This window comes from Seriola dumerili, unplaced genomic scaffold (genome assembly GCF_002260705.1).
Source record: "Seriola dumerili isolate Sdu_G_001 unplaced genomic scaffold, Sdu_1.0 BDQW01000066.1, whole genome shotgun sequence".
Lineage (NCBI taxonomy): Eukaryota > Metazoa > Chordata > Actinopteri > Carangiformes > Carangidae > Seriola > Seriola dumerili.
The window spans coordinates 2714737-2737236 of NW_019174321.1; the positions used below are offsets into that span (position 1 = coordinate 2714737).

General features: G+C 41.9%; 2 protein-coding genes across 2 annotated transcripts in view; one reads left to right on the top strand and one right to left on the bottom strand.

Annotated features, from left to right (window-relative positions):
- stab1 (stabilin 1) overlaps positions 1 to 22500 on the top strand; it is a 68698-nt gene that overhangs the window by 10437 nt on the left and 35761 nt on the right. Inside the window, exons 9-35 of the mRNA XM_022742001.1 lie at positions 245 to 381; positions 533 to 660; positions 1241 to 1317; positions 3356 to 3478; positions 7576 to 7713; positions 8639 to 8710; positions 8977 to 9090; positions 9353 to 9406; positions 10369 to 10449; positions 10563 to 10721; positions 10834 to 10896; positions 11359 to 11451; positions 11861 to 11947; positions 12044 to 12155; positions 12967 to 13153; positions 15483 to 15576; positions 16325 to 16483; positions 17021 to 17116; positions 17822 to 17917; positions 18168 to 18215; positions 18368 to 18501; positions 19242 to 19353; positions 20003 to 20080; positions 20205 to 20306; positions 20415 to 20519; positions 21086 to 21220; positions 22430 to 22500. The exon at positions 22430 to 22500 is cut by the window's right edge and continues 58 nt beyond it. Coding sequence (XP_022597722.1) covers positions 245 to 381; positions 533 to 660; positions 1241 to 1317; positions 3356 to 3478; positions 7576 to 7713; positions 8639 to 8710; positions 8977 to 9090; positions 9353 to 9406; positions 10369 to 10449; positions 10563 to 10721; positions 10834 to 10896; positions 11359 to 11451; positions 11861 to 11947; positions 12044 to 12155; positions 12967 to 13153; positions 15483 to 15576; positions 16325 to 16483; positions 17021 to 17116; positions 17822 to 17917; positions 18168 to 18215; positions 18368 to 18501; positions 19242 to 19353; positions 20003 to 20080; positions 20205 to 20306; positions 20415 to 20519; positions 21086 to 21220; positions 22430 to 22500 — 2855 coding nt within the window. The remainder of the gene's footprint in view (positions 1 to 244; positions 382 to 532; positions 661 to 1240; positions 1318 to 3355; positions 3479 to 7575; positions 7714 to 8638; positions 8711 to 8976; positions 9091 to 9352; positions 9407 to 10368; positions 10450 to 10562; positions 10722 to 10833; positions 10897 to 11358; positions 11452 to 11860; positions 11948 to 12043; positions 12156 to 12966; positions 13154 to 15482; positions 15577 to 16324; positions 16484 to 17020; positions 17117 to 17821; positions 17918 to 18167; positions 18216 to 18367; positions 18502 to 19241; positions 19354 to 20002; positions 20081 to 20204; positions 20307 to 20414; positions 20520 to 21085; positions 21221 to 22429) is intronic.
- LOC111219366 (tripartite motif-containing protein 35-like) lies at positions 4681 to 6614 on the bottom strand. The gene is made up of 2 exons (XM_022742002.1): positions 6514 to 6614; positions 4681 to 6377 (listed from the first exon to the last, which is right to left on the bottom strand). The coding sequence occupies exon 2, from the start codon at positions 6358 to 6360 to the stop codon at positions 4957 to 4959; it is 1404 nt and encodes a 467-aa protein (XP_022597723.1). The 5' UTR covers positions 6361 to 6377; positions 6514 to 6614; the 3' UTR covers positions 4681 to 4956.

A 22500-nucleotide genomic window follows, 5' to 3' on the forward strand; every position in this document is an offset into this window, starting at 1 on the left:
CTCTCTGTGTTTGTCTCTCTGTGTCTGTCTCTGTCTCCGTCTCTGTCTGTCTGTCTCTGTCTGTCTGTCTCTGCCTGTCTCTCTGTCTGTCTCTGTCTGTCTCTCTGTCTGTCTCTGTCTGTCTGTCTCTGTCTGTCTGTCTCTGTCTGTCTCTCTGTCTGTCTGTCTCTCTGTCTGTCTCTGTCTGTCTCTCTGTCTGTCTGTCTCTCTGTCTGTCTGTCTGTCTCTCTGTGTCTGCTCTCAGTCCAGCTGTGAGTGTATGTCAGGAATGTCTCCTATAGGTGGCAGTCCTGAGTTTGGCTGTCAGCTGGTTTCTGCTTGCTCTGCAGACACCTGTGACCCGACAGCTGTCTGTCAGACTGAACTGGACGGACAACCCAGGTCAGACACACAAACACTGTCTATTTGTCGTTATGCCTGGATACAGAACTAGAACAGCTCCCTGTTAGTTTGTACAGTATGTGTGTGTATTGTAGTGTAATTAGTCCCCCCCCCCCCCCCCCCCCCCCCCCCCCAACCCCTTCTCTTTCAGGTGTGTGTGTGAGGCAGGTCAGATCGGCGATGGCCGCCGTTGCTATGGTAACCTGATGGAGCAGCTTATTGAGCTTGGCAGGACTGGAAGCCAGAGAGAAAATCTGACCGAAGCCGTTGCCCTGTTCGGTAAAAAAACAAGAAATTCACAGTAAAAAATGTTTGATATGTACTGTGCTTTTTGTCAGAGGTGTTAATCACTGGCTCAATTGAAATTCAGTTTTAATCAAAAGATAATAAAAGACCATTAATTATTCTGCTTTGGAAAGCACAATTACTGTAGAGCTAAAATTGTAAATTCATGAACTAAACGAGCAATAATATGAATTTATCCTGATTCTCCTCCATGGTGGAAACAAAGATTATGTTTTTAACATTACTGTAAAGTAAAAGTTTCGACTAAGCGTTATTATTAACAGATCTTAAGATGATAAATCTTTTATATTCAATAAAAAAAATAAACAATTAACCACATTTCTTAAGCTGTATTTACTGATGTTTGCATAAACTGCACTGAGCACATGACACTAACTATACAAACTCTCTCTTCACAGGACTACAGTGTGTGTTTTGTTTTAGACTGCTGACTACATGTTCTGTATGCTTCGCACTAGTGTAAATTGTTGTTATTTTGTGGTGGTGTTTTGTTTCTTTGTTGTGACCTTTGACCTCTGGTGTATATGTGTGTGTGTGTGTGTGTGTGTTGCAGAGAAAGGCTGTTTGCTGCTGCTGAGTCACAATGGACCGTTCACAGCTTTCATCCCCCTGATGTCACGACCTCTAACTGTAGGTCACCTGTCTGTCTGTAGATAGCCACCTGTCTGTCCGACTGTCTGACTATAGGTCAACTGTCTGTACCATCTACCTAGTTATAGTGAGGCCTTGTAAATCATCAGCGTCAGCAGATGATAAAACAAAGAGTGTCCAGTGATAATAGATATAATTCTCACTCTTCTCTCTTCACTTTCATTCATCCCATCACAACTCTAACCACAACCTAAACCACTGAACCCAAAATCAGCTTTTGTCCCCAACTATTAATTGGTCTTTTGTCTGAAAAATGCTCCCAATAGTAACCTTTGCCAGACTCTCTCTCTCTCTCTCTCTCACTCTGTCATCTAACTCTGTGAAGTTTGGGATTAACGAGTCAAATTTTTATTTATTATTACATTTTAAATATTTATTTATTATATTTGACACATTTTAAGAGGAAGTGCATCATCTCAGTCTCTAACTCATCTGTCGTGACGTGACCAAAGACGGGCGCCTTGTAGATAACCAGGACTTCCTGTGTTGTTCTTTGTCTTTGGTTAGACTGTGCTCACTGAGTCTGTATTTGGTCAGGTTTGTCTGTCTCTGCTTTGTAGCTCTGACAGTAAAGAGATACTCTGCCAATTTATATCCAACCCATGGTTTAGGGCCAGAGGATCTCTCTCTGTCTCTCTCTCTCTCTCTCACTCAGAGCTCGGCCTGGAAACAGAGACAACTAATGACAGATGGTCAGAACAAACTACAAACTAGAACAAACTAGAGTGTCAGGCCTCTGGGCACACACACACACACACACACACACACACACACACACACACACACACACACACACACACACACACACACACACAGTGAAATCCGAAGTAACCATAGAAACCTGAGTTGGAGATTTTAAATTTAGTGTATTTAAAGCAAGAATTTAAAGAGAAGACATTTAGAGGAATTTAAAACAGTAAAACACTGTCGACCGTCTGTGAAGGGGAAATGTGGACTCGAGGTACGTGATGGACTTGAGTCAGAAAATTGGTCTCCATTTCAATTTGATAAAATCAGTGAAGACTTGTGAGTCAACCATGCCTCCCTGATAAAAATCTTTTTTATGTTTTCACTTTATTTGTTTTAGATTTATTGCATTTAAACCCATAATGCGAGGTATGTTTTTTGTTTGTTTTTCCGGCACCAAAATCACAATTCCTTGAGCACAACTCTGCCTCTGGCAGGTTTATAGATGTGACTGGTGAAATCAGCTTTGCAGGTTGGAAACACTTCATAAACTCCCCAAGCCCAAATGATGATGTGACACTCGGGGACAGAGCAGACAACACTATGAATTCTTTTTAATTCTTTGGATAATTAAATTGATGAAAAACTGGGACTGTGGGACGTGAATGTCGAGACCAGTCAGAAGATGTTAATTAACATATCTGGAAAGTTGCAAAAATGCTGACACTGAGCGGATCAGTAAAGTGTTGCCTCATCCATTTAATTTGTTTTCTGTCAAAATACCTGATCTTGTAATACACTATTTACTCATACTAACGATGGCATTTTTAAACTCTCTTGGCACCCACAGCACTTGGTGGAGTTTAGGAAAAGATCATGGTCTGGTTTAGAGAAATAAAGTCTGCAGTGGCAGGATGGTTTCATTTACATTTAGTCAAAGCCAAAGTCTTTCCCAAACCTTAACCAGAGCTTTTGTCGCCTAGAGCAAACCACACGAGTCTCAGGATGTAAATGCCCGGACTCTGGTGTCAAAGTTATCTGCTTTGTATGCAGCGTCAATGATGTGGCCCTTTTCAGAGTCGCTCAGGTCTCAACACCTGCATCTCTCAGCTACCTTTAACATTTTTGAGCCTTGAAATATTCATGAGACATTTTTGTAAAGGAAGATTGCAGATATCCTTGAGGTTCCAGGGCTAACTTCCTGTTTGGTAAAGACCCGTAACATGCAGCTCACCTCTGATGGCATGTTCTCACTAACTAGCAAGAAAAGAAAAAAAATGAATAAATGAATTCCAGATTATTGATCTACTCGCTTACGCTGTCTCTACAGGGTGTTAATGAGGAGCTGGTGTGTAAAAACCACCTGATCCTGGGTCAGCACCTCTACAAGGATCTGGAGGGACGAGACTTCAACATGTACGGAGGAGCCAAGATGAGGAGCAAAGACAACAAGGTAATACTTCCTCTCCAAATGCCATCGCCCTCTTGGGACTCTGTTTTTCTCTTTCACTCACAATTACTGCCAAAGGTAAAGTTTTCTTAATCCAACGTCTTCAAAAGTTCAAACAATACTGTGGATATTTATCGTTCACAGTAGCCAAACTGAAGATGGAACAAATATTCATGTGATCATAAAGATAGGAAAAGTCCTCATGAGTTAAAAATGTTGAGACTGTCTTAATATTTAAAGATGATTACAGACACACAATGTAACTTAATTTTTATTGGTCCCACAATCAGAATTGCCCAAAGAAAAATGAGACAAAAATCACAACAATCCATAGATTTGGTTTCTGCTGTAGAACATCGTCATCATTCATCAGTTTTGTTGACATTAATAGCTTAACACACATTTTTAAGTAACACCGCCCTTCTGTCTGTCCTATGAAACAAAAACTCCTTCTTCTCATCAACTGTTATTCCTCTGATCTCATCCTCTTTCAAAACTATTTACACCACACAAAAAAGGGAAAGAGACAGTGTCGCACTATCTGTAAAAATGTCATCACAGCTTCGTTACCATCATCACTAGTATGACCAGTTTCACTTTGGATCCAAGGTTAAAATACCAGGATATGTTGAGCTCCAAAGCCAAAAAATCCCTTATCATATCTTTAGCTCATTTAGGTTTGATGGTTACTTATCACAGTTTCTGTTAGTTGTGTTATAAATGTGATTAGTAGAAGCTAGATTCTTAAAAATCAAGACAAATATTAAAGAAAACTGTTGAAATTTGTTTTGTTTCAGCATTTAGTTAAAGAAGCTGTTTGTAAGTTTTCCCTTCCGCTGAACGTGGTTTCTTGCCAGGAGCGTTTGGTGGTGATTCATCCATCGTTACGTTTACAAGACATGAGGTTATAACACGCCCTCTGAGCAGTGCTTCGTCTTTGGGGCAGATTGGAGGCTACAGTGAGTCGCTATTGGAAAGCGAGGACATGGGCCGGGGCTAGCTGGTTAGCGTGCTAAATTCAGTTGGAGAAAAGACATAATAGAGACAAGGAGCTAAAATTGGTGTTGCTTTCTTCTGCTGGAGACTCTTGGTGAGTGAAGGGATTAAGTTTGATGCTGAACTCGAAACATTTCTTCTACACTGGTAAGTAAACAGCTGTTCATGCTAACGTTAGCTATGTAGCGATAGCAAAACTTACAAATGGCTCCTTTTAAAATAAAAAAAAGATTCCCAAACAACAAACAAAGCTTTAGAAAAAGCTTATTTTGTTTGTTCCTCATAGTAAGGTGCTAAAATCCTTTTGTATAGGGTTAGGATTAATTTCATTGATGTATCAATCCTCAAAATCCAGCACTGCCCACAGTTGTCTAATACATAATGAAAAAGACAGATTGGTAAAGGTAAACAAACATCTGTGACATCTTACAAGTTTCATCTCACAGTAGATATTGTCATATTGCCCAACCCTATCATAATAATCTCTAACGGTGCTTTTCCACCGACACACAGACCTTCGCTGGTAAAATCCTCAGTGGGAGGCGATTCTCTGTGTAAATGTATGGAAACAGGGTGCCAGTGAAAGTGTGTTTGAAGGTGTGTATGCGTGTGTTAGTATCAAGATCAGAGAAGGACAGCGTTCCTTTGTCAAAGTCCAGCTGAACTCTGACCCTCTGGAGCTTCTTCTTCAGTGGTAGGTCGTTCTCTGAGCCTGAAGTAGAGAACACTGTGAGTTTCCTGTTGGAGAACAAAATTCTCCACAACCCAGACTGTAGCTTTTTGTTCATCTGGATCTTCTCTCCCAACACGCCCAGTTCCCAGTCCTTGTTTTCTCCCACATCAACGTCCCAACTGTGAGTCCCTGAGTTAAAACCTTCAGAGCCGCGAACAGAGCAGGAGAATTTGGTCCTCTCTGGATTTTTTGGAAGCTGTTGTCGATCTCCAGATCTCACACTGGTCAGATGCTCAGACACAACGAGCTCTGGATCAGCGGTGTTTGGATCCAGAATCACAGGACTGTAGGAGACCTTCTCTTTCATCTTTTTCCAGATGTTGAAGGTCAGGTTACCCAGATGTTTGGCCACGTCTATCAGAGCTCCCGAGTCCAGCTGTGGATCATCCAGCAGGGGGCGCTGCTGGACTCTTTCCACTGTAACCTTGTAGTTCTTCAGGAATGAGACGTCTTCAGCTCTCAGCTCGTCCTCTGTGGCTCTGACTGTGTGTGACAGAGCTGCTATCTCTCTGCTCAGAGCCTCCATCTTCTCCTTCATCATCTGACTCTTCTGCTCCTCTTCCTCCCTCAGAGCAGTGATCCTGGCCTCCTCTTCCTCCTCTAGAAACTGATGAAGTTTCTTAAACTGCTCCTTAATCTGCCTCTCTGTGTGTTGGGCCTTGACCTTAATGTGTTCTGCTGTTTGATCAAAGTTTCCTTTAACTTCTTCAAACAGCTTCAGTTTCTCTTGTAAAGGCTTCAAAGTTATTTGGAGCTTCCCTCTGTGATCCTGTGCAGCTTCATCGATGGGTCTGAATCTGTGGTTGTTGTGTGTTTTTGAGTCTCGACAGATGACACACACTGGCTGCTGATGGTCCAGACAGAAGAGTTTGAGTTTCTCAGAGTGCAGACTGCAGAGAGGCTCAGACGCCGCTGAAGCTCTCCGATTGCTCTTCAATAAAAAGGCCTCACACAGATTTTTTAATGCCAAGTTACGAGGTGGATCGCTCTTTGATGATCTCCTCATGCAGCACGGACACTCCCGTGTTTTTTTCTCCCTCCACCAGCTCTGCAGACAGGCTTTGCAGAAGCTGTGGCTGCACGACAGGACAACAGGATCTTTGAAGATATCATGGCAGACAGGACAGGACAGATCCTCGTCTGGTCTGGAAGACATTTTGTCTCTGGTAGAAGCTGAACACACAGAAAACAGACACTGAAGTCAGTCTAGAAAGTTCCTTGAAAATTACTTTCACTTTTGAGTGTTGGCTCTTCCAGTTCCTGGTGTGGAAACTGCAGCAGGTTGAAGCACAACTACTCCAGTACTCACAGTAATCCCAGCGTTCCCTCCTGCAGCTGTCCTCTGTCAGTTAATGTACGTGTTTCGTTGTGAAGGTTAATTTTATCGTCTGTCGCTCACTGTGTGTTGGTGTGTTTCCTCATGAACAAGGAATGGTGTGTTTCCTGTTTGTCTGTGTTGAGTCAGAGAGTGGGTGGAGCTTTGCTCAGACATATCAGAACTACTCATGTCTATCACACCAGGTGATCAAGCAGCTTGATCAAAACACCTTGTATTGTTGTAAAATATATTGGTATTACAATAACCAAGTGTGACACGTGTTGTTGAAAGCATTATCAGTGTCTGTAATCATTCCTCTTGTCCACACTGGCTGTGAACTGCTGAAGTGATTCCATATCTACTGTAAGAGATGGAGACGATATCCCCAACCCTCCTTCTGTGTGAACCTGACTAGAGCTGAAGAGAAAATGTGGCTTCAGCTTTCAACGTTGCAGTTTTTTTAGTACAGAATTTCTATCCTTTCTCGGGTTAAAATCTTTGCCCTAAGCAGTTGAAAGCCTATTTACAGATTCTTTTGTAACTAATTCATCTGAACATGAAAGAAGAGCAAAGGAAAACATTCTCACTCTTCAGTGGAGTTACTGCTTGCTTTTTTTAAATACTTCTTTGAGTCAAATGTCTATTGAAAAAACATCTGTTATTTAAACTCACTTCTATTTTATGAAAACGGCAGAAAGTTAAATATTCTTGATAATCTTACAATGAAAGCATGTGCAGCACAGAGGGGAGTTTTTTACTGACTGTGCGAACATGTCTGAATTTATAAATCTGTTTTAGCCATATTCTGGATTGAAGTCTTTTGTAAAAGAAGATGCACAGTACAGACAGTGATATATAATAATCACCTTTCTTCCATGCACATTTTAAATGTTAACACCTGGTTAGGCAGCAGGTGTCTACAAGTAAAACTTACTAAAACGTAAAAATAAATCCGATTATTACAGAAATTCTCAACCTCCAGGTTACATGAGTCCACATAAACACACTGACAGTCTCTGCTGTGGTTTCTCTTTCTCTCTCTTGTTGTTGTAGAAGTTCATCCTGATGGACAACCCCAGGAAACTATACACCGTCCTCCAGGAAGACCTGCCAGCAGCCAACGGCATCATCCACATCATCGACCAGCAAATCACAAACATGATTTCCATGAGGCCTGCTCATGACGAACAGGTGGGTTGAAAGGTCACTTCACCAAATATGGAAAACGTCCTCGTAGCACAAAAATACAACGGTTACACCGAGGAACTCGAACACAGAACAAAAACAAAATGCTTCAACAAAAATCTTCTCTGTACTTTTTGTATGTTTGTTTTTATAGAGTAAAAATGTATTAGTCTTAATTGTATGACTATTTCATTTTTTATGTCAGGTAAGTGAATAAAATAAGATGACTTCCTGTGACACCTGCATTGTAACTATGCAGTCTGATTTTACAGCAGCTTATTGTCAGTGGGAGACAAACAGCAGCCTGAGGAACAAATCTGTCCCTCCGATAAAAATATGTGCCCCCTCTGACAAGTTGTTAGTTTTTGTTTCCGTCAAAACATTTACATATTTTTTCATAAATCTTCTGGTAATAGGATGTGAACACAATTCTCATGTAAATCTGAATAAATTGACCTTGTAGCATCTAGATATAATGATCAGTTATTTTGCATTTCAAAATTAAACCAAGGGAACAACAATAAATCCATAACAATATTTTTACTATTCAACCATAAATGAAGCAGAGCCTATTCATCGTGTGTGGATAACTATAGCTTGCTGAACGAATATCAAGACACTGTATTTCTCCTGTAACTCTGCAGATATATGAATAAATTATAATTATAATAAATTATATCTGCCCGCAGGTACAATCCTCAAATATCCAATTTAATAAATCTGTCTTAAATGACATCAAATATTAAAAAATAAAATACACTAACAAACAAAACATTGATATCATTTTAAACCTGCATCTCCATCATGCCTGTAAAACTATGTTGGCCCTCTGTTGAACAATGCTGGAAAAAACTGGCCCGTGGTTGAACCTAATTGCTATGAATGTCAGTAATTAGATTTTTCTTTTTTTCCTCTTCTCCTTTTGTTCCAGTTTTCTGACAAGACGATCGGAGAGATTCTGACTAAGAGTGGACAATATAACCGCTTCCTGTCTCTGGTCGATGTGAGTATTTTTGTTCTGGCCACATCACAGAGACTTTTATCTCCACATGAGAAGAAATGAAATGAAACAGTCCTGATATTCAGGACAGTTGACAGCTGGTCGTACCGCTCCCCCGAACAACAGTGGTGGAAAGTTTACTCAAGCACTTCACTTGTACTTGAGTATTTCTGTTTTTTGCTCTACTCCGTTACAATTCAGAGATAAATATTGTACTTTTTACTCCACGACAGTTAACAGATCTTTATCTGATCTTTATGTGTTTGTAGAACTGTGGAGCGCCGCCTCCTCTGAAGGGGCCTGGACCCCTGACCGTGTTCATCCCCACCAACCAAGCTGTGGACCGATCCCGAGACGGCAGCATCCTGTACATGCTGAACGATGTAAGGACACTTTTCATTTATTTTATTTATTAGCAGTTAGTGCAGATAACAAAGAGGTGGGCTTCAAGGATAAGTCTGCTGATAATCTGTATTTTTATTATTATCAATAAATCCCATGGAAAGACAAAACCAACAATGTATTTGTTCTCAATCTCAGTACTTTGTTGGTTCCTATTTTTTTTTTTTCAGTTTCTAAATATTTATTTCATCTTTGATTGAAGATTATCAGATTTTTTAAAATTATATTCTGCTTTTTTTCAAGGCCAAATATAAACTTCAGGAACTCCTCAGACATCACGTTTTCTCCCAGGCTGTGGTAAGACACCCCCGACCCAACGCTCCCTCCATCAGTCATCTATCCATCAATCTATCCATCTTTCATTCCCGCCTCTTTCTTCCTTTTTGCCTTTTGTCCTTTTTTTTCTCTGCTAGTGGAGAAAGAGATGCCTTTCTGTCCAACATGTTGGTCCGCAGCAAGATATCTCACGACAACATACCTCTTGATATAAGAGGTTAAAATCATCATCTGGTGCTTTGATCCCATTCCCGTTCTGCAGCGGAGGAAACCTTTAGATTTAAAGGATAGATTCACAGTTTCTCTAGTCCGTCTTAAAACGAGCAGTTTGAGGTCCTGAGGACAAGCAGATCTTCCTTCTTTCTTTTCAGTATAAAGTTTTCTGTTTTTGTTCATATCCTTCTACTGCAGCTAATCGGGGGAATCACAGAAGGAATTTTACACTAAAAACACTTAGATTTGGAGGACACTTACTTGACTAACGCAGCAGACAGGCCACAGTTTTTCAGAGGAGGACTGTGAATTTTGATCCCTCTCACTTACTGAGATGTATCTTTGAGAGTTTGACTTTAGAAACATGTGATCTATGGACCACCTTGAACTGAATGGATGCTGAATGCGTTCTTGAAAGTATTTCTGATCAGTCCTCTCCCCTGATCTCTAAGCCCAGGTCATCCTGCCAATGCCTGCTTCAGTGCATCAACAGATGTAGTTTGTAGAGTTGATCTGATCTGATGCCTTTAAGAGAAGGATCTGTGGGAAAAAAGTCACCTAAGTTTTGTTTTAAGACGGACTCCTTTCATGACTCTATTATCTTTCCTCTAGTGCCATTTTCAGGGCAAACATTTTAGCTTCACAGTGGCTGAGGTACCAGGAACAGTGAGGTCATCAGGATGCTGTTCGTTCTTTCCAATATGATGTTTGACAACTGGGACTTTGTCAACCTTCAACGTTTTAGTTGATGTTCTCTTCTCTGTCTGTAGCTGACAGTCGACGACTTGGCCAGACTTCCGAGGATCCTGACGATGGCCAATCAGATCATCACCATTACTGTGTCTGATGGTGTAAGTGTCCTCTGATTGGTTCTTCAGTGTCCGCCATGGTCGGTCTCATCTATTGACTAATTCACATTAAACATTAGCAGTTTCCATGAATACTACCCTGCTTTCTCCTGCAGGGTGAGATCCTACTGGGGGAGAAGGGTGTCCGTCTGGTCACCACCAACATTGTGGCGTCCAACGGGATCATCCACATGATTGACGGGCTGCTGTACCCGCCCTCCATCCTCCCCATCCTGCCTCACCGCTGTGACGTCATTGAAAGCAAGATCACCGTGGTGAGAGGAGGGAGGCTGAGAGTCAAATTAAACTGTGCAACAAACATACAGAGGACATAAAAAGTAAAGACTGTAAGTGTTGTTGATTTGTGTGTGTGATCGTGTGTTTTAGGGTCCGTGTGTCCACTGCAGTTACCTCTATGAGACAGAGTGTCCAGACGGCAGCACTGAAATGGTAAATACATCATTGTTACTGCCATGTGAATGGATGATAAACTGTGCAGTCGCTCAGCCTCTCAGAGCTGCGTATTAACGAGACACTATGATACTCCTCTTTGACTATTAATTCATATTTTATATGTAAAGATAAAGTGTGAGGGAGTAGTTTGACATATAAACAATCAGAAAGGAAGTGTTATGAAATGATTAACTCTCTTGTTTTTTTAGTCTATTAAGTATAGAAGATATAGCAGATATTATTTTCTGACACCAGGTAGAGTCTGTGCTTTCATTTACCTGGAGTGACAATTAAATGATGTATTAGATTACTAAAAACTTTCTTTTAATAAGAGCCTTTTGTTTATATAAAGAATTATAGTTCATTGCTTTTATTGTGATTGCTTTTCTACCTCTGGCCCCTGGTTGGCGATATAGACGAGAACAGACAGCCAGTAAATCAGTGTGTTTGTCTCTTCAGGACAGTCATCAGACCGGCTGTGATTACGTCACGTCTCCTCTGAATCCAACACTTAGTAAAGGCTGTGCCAAATACTGCAACACCACCAAAAAGGTGAGAGTGGAAACACTGAAACAACCTCCAACAGGAGATTTATTTTTAACTCCATCCAGCCATCTTCCATCTGTCCCTACTGCTAAAGGCTCCTTCAAATGGGAAAGTGTTCACTGTGTTTTCTGACAGTTTCAGAGATCACTGGTTCTGACATATGCATACTCTTTTACAAATGGTGGCACCTGTGGAAGTTCTTATCTCCTTTCTGTGCTCTTCTCTTCTCTCGTTCCTCACCTGCTGTTAAATCCGCAGGAAAACATGGTTCATAATTTTTTTTTGCAACCAACCGTTTGTTTATTTACATAGTAACAGAGAAGTAAAAGGAAATGAACCTCCACATGCAACAGCCATCAGTCCTTCTCCCACAAAACCTGCGTGTGCGTGTGTGACTTGTTTTTGTTTTTCACAGGTAGCAGAGTGTTGTGATGGTTTCTACGGTCCCGACTGTAAACCCTGTATTGGAGGATTCCAGCATCCCTGCTACGACAAAGGACGGGTGAGCAACAAACAAACAACTCTGTCACAGGAGCCTCGTCTCTTAACTGATGTGTTTTATTGTTATTTATTTATTTATCTATTTACCGCATGCCAGTGCTCTGACGGTATCAACGGCAACGGCTCGTGCAGCTGTCAGTCAGGCTTCAAGGGTGTCGCCTGCCACATCTGCTCAGATCCAGCCAAGCATGGAGACAACTGTGACGAAGGTAACAGCTCCTCCTCGTTAACGCTATCAGAGCAACTTAAGGCCCGTTTCAGCTTGAACACGCCCCTTCACATGTTCGGACAAGACTAATGCTCCATTCACACATTCATTTACGCAAATCAGGGTCTGCTTTACTGCAGTCCAGACGGAGGGGGTAATGCACCTGAAGCTATTTGGTAACTGCCAAAAACTCTGCAAGAAGAATAAATTCTGTGCTTTAGCAGTTTAGTTACAACAGTAACAACGATCCATAATGACAAACGCATGAATCAGTCATGTTTATGAACTGTGAGCCAGACAGAAGTTTTATCATCTTCACAGACTCTCACTCGCACCGACAGATCAATGCTCTCACAAATTACACCTCTGATGGGGCTGCAGAAAATGTATCACCGCAGTTATTTCAGTTCATCCTGAGGGGGATATAAACGTCTTTAGCATATTTCTTGGCGAAGCGTCCAGTAGTTGTTGAGACGTTTCATTTAAAACGCTAGAGGGAACGTAAGGGAAACACCAAAGGCATTAGGATTCATCCTCTGTGGAGACGATGATGTCTTACCTCCTGTCACCAGATGATCACCTTCCTCAGTCCAGTGGATTACAATAACACACATATATATTATTGTGTTGTTTGTAATGTTGTCTACTGCATCATTAACTTTAAATGTACAACAAGGTCCCAGTGATGTGTTTTTTGTTGTTCCACGATTGTGACTGACTAAACTGAAACACACGGTGTGCGTACGTGTGTGTCGTGTGTGTGTGTGTGTGTGTGTGTGTGTGTGTGTGTGTGTGTGTGTGTGTGTCTTCAGAGTGTCGGTGTGTCCACGGTGTGTGTGATAACCGTCCTGGCAGTGGTGGTGTGTGTCGGAGAGGATCCTGTTTGGAGGGTTACTCTGGAGAAAGCTGCGACAGGACGGCCACGCCCTGCAACTCTGATGGACTGCAGGAACACTGTCACATCCACGCATACTGCACACACACAGGCCTGCACACTACGTAAGATACTACTACTACAACTACCAGTGTCAATTAGTCTTTTAACAAAAGTGTGTATAAAGTCAGTTTTATCCAACAAAAACCTCATTTTAATCTTCTTAGTCTTCAGCTGTGATTTTTGCTTTTACTCTTGTTCTTGTTTTTTAGTTTTGTGCATTTTCAGTAAGCTCTCTGCGACCATCTTGATATTTACAGTGTGTTTACAGAGTGTCGACGTCGGTCTGTTCTGCAGTAACACAACAGACTGACTCTCCTCAGTGAATTCAGCTGTCACCACTAACTGTGGCTGTGTGAACAGAGCCGCTCACTTTGTCGTTCTTGCAGCAACATGTTCTTATCTGCAGAGCAGATTGTCATTCAGATATGGATTCACCCAGCGTTCATTACAATACTGATCACTGCCTGCGTTTAGCTCAAGATGAGCAACTAAAATGTCACATAACATTAATGGAGTAACATTCATTCAGTCAACATCTAGAGGAAGATTTTATGCTGATATTAATATTACACTCATTCTCACTGAAACCCTTTAAACACAAAGATAGATGACTGAAAATAATGCTCACATTAGATCTACACTCCGTGATGACATTACCTTATTGTTAGCTTACTTTCCTATGAATGTCAGCGTGCTGGCCTCCCTGCTCGTGTTTGTCACAGCTGTTTCTTTCAGGGATGTTAGTTAGTGTCATGGCTCTGGGGATGGGATTGCTGGTTGGACAGTCACTGTGGCCCAGTCTGAAATATCTCAACAGCTGTCATTTGGTGCCAACACTCATGGTTCCCGGAGGATGAATCCTACTGATTTTGGTGACCCCCTGACTTTTCCTCTAGCACCTTCATGACATTGACGTTTGCGGAGTGGAGTGAAAAAGCTCAAAAGCTGTTGGTGTCACAATCAACAGAGGAACCCAAATGCAGGACACATGAACACGAAGGAATTTATTTCTCTGTAGCGAGAAGTTGAGGGGGGAGTGAGGGTCTTGGGGCGAGGAGCACAGGGGACCGGGCAGCAGGCTGGGATAAGGCATGCGTTGGCGTTTCTGTGTACAGAACTGTGAAAATTCATTTCCCCTTGGGGACAACTAACTGACTAAGGCGGCGTGGAGAGCGAAGAAGCGGGGGCTGTTGTGGTCAGCTGGGGATTGAGCCGCTGAGCGGGCAGGGCGGGCAGAGGAGGTCTGAGAGGCTGGAGACCGGCACCAGTGGCGGTACAACCAGGGAATATACGTATACACTGCTGCGTCTGATGAGCTGATGAACTGCAGGTGTGCTGGCTGAGTGGCAAACAAGTGACTGAGAGAGAGAGAAAGGGAGAACAAGAAAGAGGGAACGCCACACACACACACACACTCTCACTCTCTCACACACACACACACACACACACACACACAGAAGAAAACAGAGGGAAAGAGAAAACACCAGAAACACAAGGGAAAAAACTGGAGTCACTTGCTGTTGCCATGACATTTGGTTTACACACCGTGATGTGCCCCAGAGAAAGATTTGTAAAAACTCTGATCCTCTGACTTTTCATCTTGTCACATCATGAGGCCAACATTTCTGTTTATCCTTTGGTTTATGACCAAATACCTGCAAAGCTGAAACAGCATTTCCTCCAGCCTCAGCTTTTACTTTGTGTTTAGTGCCAGTTTACAAATGTTAGTATGTGAACACGCTAAACTAACAAGATAAACCTTACACCAGCTAAACATCAACATTATGTTATCATTGTGAGCACTGTAAGGATTTAGCCTGAAGCACCACTGTGGCTTAGCTCTAAGAAGTGACTGTGGTGTCGTCGGCTCGGATGGCGGAAAAACCTGGACTGTTGTTGTCACCAAAGAGGAGCAGCAGTCGCTCCTGTAGATTTCTCCTGTACAACATCAGGAGGATTCACCCTTTCCTCACTAGGGAGGCAGCCCAGGTGTTCATCCAGATGCTTAACTCCCACCTGTACTCCTGCAGCCCCCCCTCCTCTGCCATGTGTGTTTGTAACCTGTTGGTTTACAATGACACCTTAGGCAGGAACATCATCAGATCAACTGATCATCTGATAGTTCACTCAACCCAATCACTGTATTATAATATTATTATTATAATATTATAAAGAGAAGGTCTAGACCTGCTCTATTTGAAGTGCCTTGAGATACTTCCTGTTGTGAATTGGTGCCATACAAGTAAAAACTGACTTGACTTGACTTGACATCCTTTACCATCAGTTAAAGAATCATTCAATAATTCTTCCGTTCGTCCTCCAGTAAGTCATCGGTTCCCTGAGCAGCTGCTGAGTTTGTTCAACATTTGATCTGCGTGTGTGTCGCACCAGGTGTGTGTGTAGGGATGGATACGAGGGTGACGGCCACTCCTGTTCTCCCATCAACCCCTGCCTGCAGAGCAACCGAGGAGGCTGCGACACCAACGTAAGACTTACTGTTTGTGTGTGTGGATGATGATAACTATTTAAACCTCCCCAGAGTTTCATAGCCCCCCACCCAATATCTCAAAATAATGAAACAGTATTGAGCCAGTGCAAATCATTTCACCATTTATCAATAAAGGCCCCTTTTAAACATTTATCATCTGATTTTTTTTTAAATATCTTTTTAATGGGGTGATTATTTTCATAATAACCATTAATGAGCACATTAGAGTTGAAATAAGCAATTGTCAGATTCATGGAAGAAGTAACAAAATGGTGCGTTTCATTTATCAAATACTATTGCTTTCATCCATTTTTAAAGTGAACTACTGAATAACAGTATATATATATACATTGTGTATATATACAGTATATATATATATACACAAACTGTTTCATGTAAACAAAGACAAAGACTAGTGGTCAGGTCAAGAAGGCGAGTCCATAAAAAACGTATTTCACAGTCACGAAGATATAAAAGACTGATTGTTTTTAATTATATATGATGATGTATGATATATGAATTATATGATAAATCTCACAGGGCAAAACTAAACTTACATGCAAACATGGGGAAAAAAAGGCCCTGCCCTGCTCTCCATAACAGTCAAACTCCTCTTCAGCCAAAAGAAAAATGATGTAATCTTCGCTCTTTTCTGACCTTTCGGAGACTGAAAACTGGGATTCAAGGCTGTCTGCCTTTATAACATGTCCTCTCTCTCCTTCCCTCCTCCTTTATGTCTCTACAGGCAGACTGTGTGTATGCGGGTCCAGGCAATGCGTCGTGTGTGTGCGTTGAGGGTTGGACAGGTGACGGCAAAGTGTGTGTGGAGATCAACAACTGTCAGCTGGAGAGTCGAGGAGGCTGCAGCCTCAATGCCGACTGTAACCACAAAGGACCCGGGCAGGTCAGTGAGAAAACTTAAAGAGGAGTAATATTAACTGCCAGTTACTAACACTGTGTACTTTTCTCTCTTTCTCTTTCTCTTTCTCACACGTTTTCTCCTTGTTTGGGATTCCCACTTCCCTCTGCCGAGCAGCTTGCTTTCCTTTTGTGTGTAAAGGGCAACTGACAGTAGCAGCATCCCCCCCCGAGTTTTAAGGTTTTACTGATTACTTTTAAAGCACTTCATGGATCAGCTCCCACTTACATTACTTACGCAGCCTCAGATCCCAGGCAGTGCTCTCCTGCCTGTTGCTAAGTCCCGGCTCAAGACTAATGGAGACCAGGCTTTTGCTGTCAGGGCCCATCAGCTCTGCGTCTCCTGAAGAACTGAGATTAGAGAATCAGTGACATCCTTTCAATCACTTCTCAAAACGTAACTTTTTGAAAAGGTCTGTTCTGTTCTCTCTGATTATTAGCTAATTAACCAATCAGCTGTGTGACTGTACAGATTGTAGAAGACTGTTAAGAACCGTCTGTGTGTCTGTCTGTGTGACTGCAGAGTGAGTGTGTCTGTAAAACAGGTTACATGGGGAACGGGATCAAGTGTGACCTCGTCAACCCCTGCCGCAACAAGAACGGGGGCTGCCATGGCATGGTACACACACACACACACACACACACACACACACACACACACACACACACACACACACAGTATTTGTGTCATGTCATGTCAGCCATGAAGAAAGATTTGTTTTATTTACTGAGGATGTAAAAGATGGGTTTTATTTTCATGATTGTGGCCTTCCTGACTGACTGTGCACTCAGCACCTCTCTTGTAGAGAGTCAGGAAAAACAACATATGTGGGAACAAGCAGCTCAAAGCTCCTGAAACTTTCCAAATAAACTTTGATGTTGTATAAATTACTCAAAATTCTTCTCACTGAGTCCAAACAAAAGTAAACACAGAACTCACGATCTTTGCTGCAGAGACTTCTGCCTCCCCCTCAGTGAGTGGTTTGTTTTAGTCAAGGCTCCCAAAATATGATTAACAGTGTCCTGATCCTCTTCTGCTTCTTCTTCTGTGTGGAGAAAGTTTGTGCTCATTCTGTGATAATAGTTCTCAACTCTTAAGACTAATGTCTGTGGAGTAGGTCAAATATCTTCAGATGTCTCTTCCACAGATTAAAATTGTGATTTTTCTACATCTGAAAAACTTTCATGTGCAATATCTTTATTTGTGTTTTGAGAGAAAACTGAACCGTAAAAATATCAGAGCATAGTAAGTGTTTTTGGTCACTGTGATCTCAGCAGGACAGATACATTTCCCATGAACCCTATCTGCTGTATACTGTGTTAGGCGCAATGTGAGCTGAAAGAGGGAGGCACTCACACCTGTACCTGTCCTGACGGCTACGCTGGCGACGGAATCATCTGCTATGGATCATTACTGGATGTAAGTCTTCAGATCAGTTTAATATAGGAATGTCCTGATCAAATTTTATTTTGTTCCTGTTGCCAAAATTGACATAATGTGATCGGCTGGAGAGGAGACGTCTCACTCTGTTGAAGTTGTTACAACTACAGAAACATCCACGGTTGTACATCAGTGTTACAGAGTGGAAAGTCTTTGTACACAAAAGATCTTTGCTTTGCTAACTGTGTGTGTGTGTGTGTGTGTGTGTGTGTGTGTATGTGTATTGTAGGAGCTGGACATGAACTCAAAGATGTTCAGTTTCTACCGACTGACTCAGGTTTGTACATTTAAACTTCGCTGGGAGACCAAACTCCAAAGTTCCTGCTGTGGGGATAAATAAAGTTATCTGGTGTCATTTAAATTTACTCATCGTTGAAACCATCCATTGCTCTGAAAAATGTGTGTGTGTGTGTGTGTGTGTGTGGTCAGAAGTACAATCATTTCCCTGAGGACCTGAGTGGGAACCTCACCATGTTGGTTCCGTCCAGAGAAGCTCTGAAGAACATGAGCGGGGATCTGGACTTGTTCTGGACCAGCCGACACCACCTGCCTCACTTCCTGCGGTCAGTCACCTCACACACTGATCAGACATGTATAAAACACACACACACACGCGCCCAGTTTATAGGTCAGAATCTGCAACTGCTCTTGTTCTCTGTCTTGTTCTATTGTCACATGAGAAGATGGATGAGTTTCACAGTTTCCTCTCCGTGTGTCTGATGCAGGGAGACGTTCAGAATGTGTTTATCCTAGCTTAGCACAAAGACTAAGAAACTGCTATTCGAGCTGTCAGTCATCTCATCTGATTTACTAACAAAGATTTCCCGAAAAAGCCTGTCTGTTGTTTTACTTTATCAGCTAAAATAAGTTCAGTGTAGAAAGTTTCATCATCTGACAGCCACACCTGTGTCATTGAGCTCACAGAGGTCTGAACTTGCCTGTGTGGTAGCAGGTGTTTTCAAGGTTTTCCTCCAGGCCAACATGAACTCGATGAGACAGACTTTTCATAACAAAATAATCCATTAAACACCATGCCCAGAGGCTGCTACAGAGATATGAGGTACTCCCATAGTATAAATACTTATGAAGTGATGAAAGTCCTCCTTGGTCTTTGAATCATGCAAGCAGTAAGATGCATCTTTTAAAGATTATTGAGTAATTTTTTTACTCTTTAACATTGGACTTGATGGATTGCAGATCATTCAGGCTTGAAATGGCATCCACGATCTCCCAGGAGCACGTTGTGAGTCTGTGTCCGGTGAAATGAGTTGTAACCATTTCCTTTTGCTCCTTCTGGTTGCAGGGCCCACATCCTGCCGGGGATGTACTCTATAGAAGATCTGGACAGACTGGTGGGCAGCAGGCTGCCCACCCTCAACCCTCCCACCTCCTGGGAGATCAACAACAGCAGCGGGGTAGGTATGGGGTAATTGTGACTGACCAACTGACCACACATGCAGCTGGATTTACTAACACTCATGCAGTTAGTGAGGAAGGATTGAAGTTGCACTGCGGCTCTGTGGTTTGTGACTGGTAATCGGGTTACAATCAGCTTTCTCCAGTTGATTTTTTTAGCGTCATGTAAACGAGAAATGTGGTTTCCATAATCTGTACAGGGGATTAGAGAAACGTGATTATCCCGGCCAGATTTTTCTCCTGCAGAAATAAGTTTCTTTCGGCAAGTACAATACATAGTTTGTCTGAGTAGGAGTTGAACTGCAGCCTCAGTAATGTTATAAAATCTTGTTATTTCATTATTGAACATGTCTATGCAGCATCACATTATTATTATTTTCTGACCTTGGCGATCTCAGGAGAATCTCACCTCTCTACTGACCCCTGCTTCACTTATAGAGACTGGAGGGTTCGACCCAGGTGCAGAGGAAGTGTACACGAAGTGCTGTCTCAGCTAATCGGGCGCTAATTACACACAATTTGCGAGTGTCTGGTCCATGCTCTGTCAAGACTATCGCACATTATCACACCTGACATATCTGAAGCCCTAGTTCAGAGTTAGATACACACACATATATTGTATATTTGACTGTTATTATTTTGTTCCAGATGATCCACGTTGGAAACGCCTCCATACTCGAACACAACATACCTGCAATCAATGGCTACATTCACATCATAGACCAGGTGAGAGTCGGCTTCTTAACAACCAAGAGGCTGGGAAATTAATACCCTGGTGATTTCTTAGAGTTTTACCAGTTGTGTAGCTGGTTGGTCCTCATTTATTGTTTATTTATTTGGCTGTTGTCAGGTTCTGGCCCCTTCCCGCTCAGATCTCCCCCCCGAGCCTCCCAAGCTGATGGCCTTCCTGAACTCCTCCTCCGACTTCACTCTCTTCAGACAGTACGCTCTGGTAAGATTGTCCGTCTGTCTGACTGTTTATCCATCCTTCAGTCTGTCTAATCAAAACCTTGTTTGTTTGTTTTTTAAGTTAAGTGTACGTGTGTGTGTTTTCTCACAGATGTACAACCTGTCACAGGACTTGAGTATGTTTGAATTTACCCTCCTGCTGCCGACAGACGACGCCATCAGGCAGCACCTCAGCAGGACTAACTCCTCCCTCCTGGTAGGTCCAGATGATATGAGCCAGTGCACAAGCTGATGCTGGCCTGGGTTACTCCAGCAGTGTTTGTTTACAATACACACTGAAGGAAGGATATTCTCCTTTTTCATGTTATGCAGATGCAACAAGCAATCTAACCAAACATTCCCAACCATCATCGTGTCTTTGAACTCAGCATTTTCAGAGTTAAGGGCAGTGTGCGTGTCCTTGCCTTTTAAGCATTTAGCAAAATTATTTTTGTTGCTAGCAGCAGCTAACATTAGTCACATGAATCAAAGAAATATGTTGATTTAAAAGTTGTTATTTCCGTTAGTTCACGTACAACAACCTGTACAGCTGCAAATATCTCATTCAGAAATCTTTCTGGCTCCAGCACATGAAGTCGACTTCCTCATCCTTAATTCTGTCTAAACAGCTCTGATTGGTCAGTGGTCAACTAGACAAACAGCTGCTAATCAGCGCAACCGACAACATTGAAATTGCCAAACAAATAATTAAACCAGAATGGTTTATTAACCCCCTTCACCTGTCTGCGTCCTGTTTATTCACCTCTGTGTCTATCCGTCCAGGACTCTGATGTGTTCAAGTACCACGTGATTCTCAATGAGCTGCTCTTTCCTGACCACCTGTCCGATGGCATGTTGAGAAGCACTCTGCTGGGCAGCGACCATCAGGTCCATTTCCACATTAACGACAACAACCAGGTAACAACAACCGCACCAACACGAGCTTCACAAGCTTTCTCACACCAGAACATTGAACAGTCTGTCAGTTCAGGGACTACACTGCTGCTTTTGCATTCCTGTCAGTTCTTAGATTGATTTTCCTCCTTCCAGGCAGCCATGTTTCCATGTTTCCAGGTTCCAGTTCATTTCTATGAAAATTAACCTGCAGAGAGGTGGATGAATGAATGAATGAATGAATAGTTTTATTTTTGTGTCTGGCCATTTGCATTACCCATTCCTCATGGAAATTTTCAGACACATTAATAAACAACAAAAAATATGTATGTAAACCCACCAGCGTCTAACAGCACAATATACTGACCTCATACAAACACAAATAGCCTACACAAAATGTCCCAGAAGATAAACAACAGTGGAAATCAAATAGAAATATACACACAGCCTCAAAGGTGTAAACATAATATATATATAAATTTAAGCAAACATAACAAGAAAATCAACGTCTGCATTCATTTGTGGCAGTTTATACGACAAACAGTCCATAATCCATATAAAATGAGTTATTTCTGTCCTCCAAATCCATGCTTTAGAAACATATTCAGAAAACACATCCTCTATTCTAATCAAATCTAAACCTGGAACAGAAACGTTTATAAATGTTTGTCATGAAATGATCCATTCATTCAGTTTTGTCAAAGCTGTAGTTACATTTTCTGATATTGGTGCTGTGTTCAAGCGCATTCTGACTTATGAGGTCTACTGAACAAGAACAAGTAAATTTACATTACTCTTTTTGTTGTTTATCTTCTAAGTTTGATTTCATGGCAACAGAGATTGTCAGTGAAATGCATTTGAGTTGCTGTCAGTTCTTGGATGAGCTCTCCACTGTGGAGAGTTTTGAAAACAGTTCCTGCTCACAGCTGCATTATCAGGTGGTGATACTGAAACTCTGACAGAAAATTAAAGCTTCCTAAATGTTGACTGTGATGGATTATCTCTCTGCAGCAAGATTAAAGTCTATGCAAATTGATTTTTCATAGAAATGAACAGAGATCAGTGGCTGCCTGGAGAGAGGGAAATCAATCTAAAAACTGAATAATTTAGAAGATGAACAGTATGTTTGTGAAATATGCAAATACTCCAGTATGGTCTTTTAATAATGTGTATATGTAAAAATCGTTACCAGCCGGGTGGAGTGAAAAGTCTGACTTGTTTCTCGTCCTCCAGACACTTGTGAACGACGTTCCTCTTGACGGCAGTTTTATTGAGACGCAAAATGGTGTCATCATAGTCCTCAC